This window comes from Aythya marila (genome assembly GCF_965140915.1).
Source record: "Aythya marila genome assembly, contig: HAP1_HAP1_SCAFFOLD_179, whole genome shotgun sequence".
Taxonomy (NCBI): domain Eukaryota; kingdom Metazoa; phylum Chordata; class Aves; order Anseriformes; family Anatidae; genus Aythya; species Aythya marila.
Genome location: NW_028137479.1, coordinates 473,262 through 478,176, shown reverse-complemented (window position 1 = coordinate 478,176; position 4,915 = coordinate 473,262). Strand labels below are relative to the sequence as shown.

Genomic DNA, 4,915 nt, shown 5'->3' with positions numbered 1-4,915 from the left:
CATGGCCACCACAGCCCCAGCCCCTCGCAAGACACCTCAGCTGCTGGGACAAAAGCGGCTCTGGGCCTCCCCAGCAGTCCCCAGGCTGGGGCCAGCCATGGCTCAGGCGATGGAGGTCCGTGAAGCTGCAGGAGCCCTGGTCTCTTGCCTGGGAGATCCCTAGCACAGAGTATCTGTGTCCCACAGGGCCAGCACAAGAGGCCTGGCCCAGGCACAGAGCGGCTCCAGATTCCAGTCCGTGAAGCTCCAGATTGCCCCACTGAGTAGTGATGGGCAGCCCCAATGGCCAGCTGAGCTATTCCTAAATGTGACAGCAGTGCTTTTGGCCTTGAGCCCCTTCTCCATTGGGAGAATGAGATGGGATCTGAGAGCTGTGAATATCTAATGGCTTCTTTATTGTCTTTATCTACACTGGAAGATTGGTTCTTGAAGTACCGTAGATGACTAGGTCAAAATAAAAATCAATATGTAGGAGGATAAGAAGAAATTCCCTTAAATTAAAATAATACTATCACACGTTAAAAAATAAAAATTAAAAAAATAAAAAAAATCAGAAAATATTTTGTGAGATATTCGCTCAGTATTTTTAGGCTGGTGAGCATATTAATGATGCTTAAGAAGTATGTATGAAAGTAATTTCCTGAGAGCATTTTTCAGTTCCTGGTTCCTCATGCTGTAGATTACAGGATTCACTACTGGAGGCATCACTACGTACAAAAATGCCACTGCCAGGTCTAGGGATGGGGAAGAGACGGAAGGAGGCTTCAGGTAGGCAAACAAACCAGTGCTGACAGTCATAGAGACAACAGCCAGGTGAGGGAGGCACATGGAAAAGGCTTTGTGCTGGCCATGCTCAGAGGGCATCCTCATCACCGCTCTAAAGATCAACATATAGGACACCACAATGTAAACAAAACAAAGAAATACTAAAGAAAGAGTAAAGACAAGTGCCCCAACTTCCCTGAGGTAGGCATCTGAGCAGGAGAGCTTGAGGATCTGGGGGATTTCACAGAAGAACTGGTCCACAGCGTTGCCGTGGCAGAGGGGCAGGGAAAATGTGTTGGCCATGTGCAGAACAGCTTGGAGAGAGCCACTGCCACAGGCAGCTGCAGCCATCTGGGCACAAGCTCTGCTGCCCAGGAGGCTCTCATAATGCAGGGGCTTGCAGATGGCAACGTAACGGTCGTAGGCCATGACAGTGAGAAGGGAATACTCTGCATCAAAACAGAAGACTATGAAAGGGACTTGTGCAACACAGCCTTGATAGGAGATGGCCCTGGTGTCCCAGAGGGCATTGGCTGTTGCTTTGGGGACAGTGGTGGAGATGCAGCCCAGGTCGAGGCGGACGAGGTTGAGGAGGAAGAAGTACATGGGGGTGTGGAGGCGGTGGTCGCAGGCTACAGCGGTGAGGATGAGGCCGTTGCCCAGGAGGGCAGCCATGTAGATATCCAAGAAGAGCGCGAAGTGCAGGAGCTGCAGCTCCCGCTTGTCTGCGAATGCCAGCAGGAGGAACTCACTCACGGTGCTGACGTTGGGCATTTGCTGACATTAAACACAGCTGTCTGTTGAAGAGGATAAGGCAGAACAAGTTAGTACACACTTCTCTGAGGGAGACTTATTACAAGCCTTAGAGCACCCCCAGCCCGAGCATTTGTTTGCAGGAGAACCTTTCTGCAGCTTTCTTGCTTGAGCTCCAGCTGGTGCTGGCTGATAGTGGCACTGGGAGCAGGGGCTGCTGTGGGCTCCAGAGGAGTCCTTCCTGCTGTGCTGCAGGATGGAAGCAGGAAGATGGGAGAAACTCAAGTGCCGTCCACTTGGCACATCCATGAGCTTTTCAGTGTTGTTGTCAACAACCCAATGCAGAGCAGAGCTGCAGGTATTTTTTTTTTTTTTTTTGCCCCCCCCCCCCTTTTTTTTTTAATTTAGCTTTCAATAACACTTCTAATGCTTATGACAGGTGTTGGATGCTTGAACTCCCTTACATTACCTGTGCACTCCCAGAGAAATCCTGTGGGTGCCAGGAGGCAAAGGGACCGTGCCTTGGTGAAGACTGACCAGTGCAGCTCTGTCACTTTTGTCATTCCTCTGAGCTACAGGGCCATCCCACTCTGGTGTTTCCCTGAGGAAAAAAAAAAAAATAAAAAAAAAATTAGATGGCTGCTAATTGAGGAGAGCCACAGCAAGCCAGAAGGAGCTTGAGAGCTTCTCCTCGTTTGAGCTCTGCCTGCTCTGCTGGCCAGGCCTGCCCCACAGCCCATGGGATGCAAGGGGAGAGGAAGCCAGGGAGGGACTGCTCAAGGAGAAGGCATCTGCACTGCAGGGCATGGCCACGAGGTGCCCGAATCCCCCCTTCCACAGCGTTTCTAGCAACAGCTCCTTCTGGCCGCCTGCCCCTCTCTCTGCTGCCTGCAGCTGTTCCTGCCGGGAGCTTCTGATCTGCGACCACCTCTTCTTTCCCCCTGCCCATGCTCACAGACCCCATCCCATGCGGCTGTGCTCAGCGCTGCCCTGCAGCACCCTGCCACCAACAGGACCCTGCCAAGGGGCACCTCCATGGCTGCAGGAGCTACGGGGTAGCTGACAGAGAGCCTGGCATAGGTGGCCACGGCAGGGTGTTCTGGTCTGACTGGGGGCACCTGGCTTAGGGCACTCCAAGGGGCTTCTGCCAGACGTCCTCACCTCTCAGTGCAATCCAGCAGGACTCTCAAAGCCTACTGCATTGTCCACTGCCTTCCCAGAAACAAGACTCAGGAGGAGACCCTTCCAGGACCTGCAGCTGCATGGCCTTGCAGCCAGACACTTACCTCGTCAAGGGCTGTGCAGATTTCTCCTGCGGTCAGCGCTCAGCATCCTCCCTCTCCCAACTGCCTCCAAGCCCTCTCTCCTTCTCTCCTCTCCCCATGCCAGCTGTGGTCAGAGCCCCCAGCCCTACTGCACTTTGCAGAGGAGCTGCTCTTGGGCAGAGCTGTCTCTCTGCACCAGGGCCTCTTGCCAGGAGCTCTCTCTGTCCCAGGAGCCCGGCCCAGCTCAGCAACCCAAGGCATTGTAATTACTCCTCTGGGGGCTTTGATGATGAGCCCATGAACCTTAAGTACTAAGAGACAATTGAAGACATCTCTTCAGAAGTCCATGTCAGATGTGTATTTCCTGGAGTGTCCCCCTGATGGCCAGCACTGACACAGCTCCCCCTCGGAGCTCGTTAGAGTAGAACATTGGAGGCAGTGAGGACAAGGAGACAAAGGCAATGTGAAGGTGACACTGAGGTGTAGACGAAGTGGATGCGTTTCACCAAGCACAAGGGCCAAACCTTGACACCCTGCCTCTGGGAGAGAGAACCTTTCCCTTTACACCTTGCTCAGGGCTCTTCCTGGGGCAGTAGGAGATGGGGATGTGCATTGCCAAGTTCAGGAGAATGGTACAACCCCTTCCTGGTTCATGGGTAGGGGCAAGGAGACAATGAGGCCCTGGTGCTCTCTCCTCGTAGGTCTCACTGGCAGAGACAACAGCCATAGCCATAGACACAAAGACCTGGGTCCTGTTGGGACTTTCAGCCTTTCCATAGCCCTAGCTCCTCTCCAGATCAGGATATTGTAGGGACTCCCATGTACCTCTTTACCAGCTAGCTGTAGACACTTGTCCATGTGGTGTCACACTGGATGTGAGCTGAGTCTGTGTCGTGGTTCCGCTCGAGTGGGCAGCCGAGCTCCACCACAGCCGCTCTCTCACTCCCCCTCCTCAAAGAGGAATGGGGAGAAAATATGTGAAAAGGGCTCAAGGATTGAGATAAGGACGAGAAAATCATGCAATAATTATTGTAACGGGCAAAACAGACTCGGCATAAGGAGATAGTAAGATTTATTGCCTACAACTAACAAGCGAGAGAAGTGAGAAAACAAAGGAAAAAAAAAACCAAAAGCACCTTCCCCCCCCATCCACCCTCTTCCACCTCCTCCCCCCGAGCGGCGCAGGGGAACGGGGAATGGGGGTTATGGTCAGTCTACAGCACTTCTTCTCTGCCGCTCCTTCTCGGTCACTCTCGTCCCCTGTGCTGTGGGGTCCCACCCACGGGATGCAGTCCTTGATGAACTGATCCGGCGTGGGCTTCCCACAGGCAGCAGCTCTTCCAGAACTGCTCCAGATATGGGTCCGTACCACGGGGTCCATCCCTCAGGAGAAAACTGCTCCAACCTGGCTCCCCTACGGGCAGCAGCTCCTGCCAGATCACCTGCTCCTGCGTGGGCTCCTCTCCACGGGCTACAGGTCCGGCCCGGAATCTGCTCCGGCAGGGGTCTTCCACAGGCGGCAGCCTCCGTCGGTGCAGGGCCACCTGCTCCACCGTGGTCTCCTCCACGGGCTGCAGCGTGGAACCCTGCTCCACCGTGGTACTCCATGGGCTGCAGGGGGACAGCCTGCTTCACCATGGTCCTCACCACAGGCCGCAGGGGACTTCTGCTCCGGCGCCTGGAGCACCTCTCCCCCTCCTTCTACACTGACCTTGGTGCAAGGCTGTTCTCCCACTCCCTTGACTCTCCCGGCTGCTGTGTGTCGCAGCGTTTTTTCCCTGTCTTAAATATGCTCTCACAGAGGCGCAAAACAACATCGCTTATTGGCTCGGATCTGGAAAACAATGGGGCCCTTCCCAAACATGGGGCAGCTTCTAGATCTTTCTCACAGAAACCACCCCTATGGCTCCCTGCTACCAAAACCTTGCCACGTAAACCCACTACATTCCACCCCTCGCCTCTGTTAAAAGCATATTTAAGACTACTCACAACATACTCTTACTTTACAATTATCACAACAACCTTCACGAAATTCACTTAAATCAAAACGAAAAAGAATTCACCACACCAAAATAAACATAACATCATCACAGCACCGACAAGGTGGACATTTTACACACACACCACCCCTC

The 4,915-nt window shown here is 53.6% G+C and overlaps 1 protein-coding gene across 1 annotated transcript; it reads right to left on the bottom strand.

The window, feature by feature from the left end:
- Positions 1–603: 603 nt before the first annotated feature.
- Positions 604–1,539, bottom strand: LOC309890790 (olfactory receptor 14J1-like; the record flags this gene model as incomplete). The annotated part of the gene is made up of 1 exon (XM_082785195.1): positions 604–1,539. One exon carries the CDS (start codon positions 1,537–1,539, stop codon positions 604–606), a length of 936 nt encoding a protein of 311 aa, XP_082641321.1.
- Between the last annotated feature and the right edge of the window lie 3,376 nt (positions 1,540–4,915).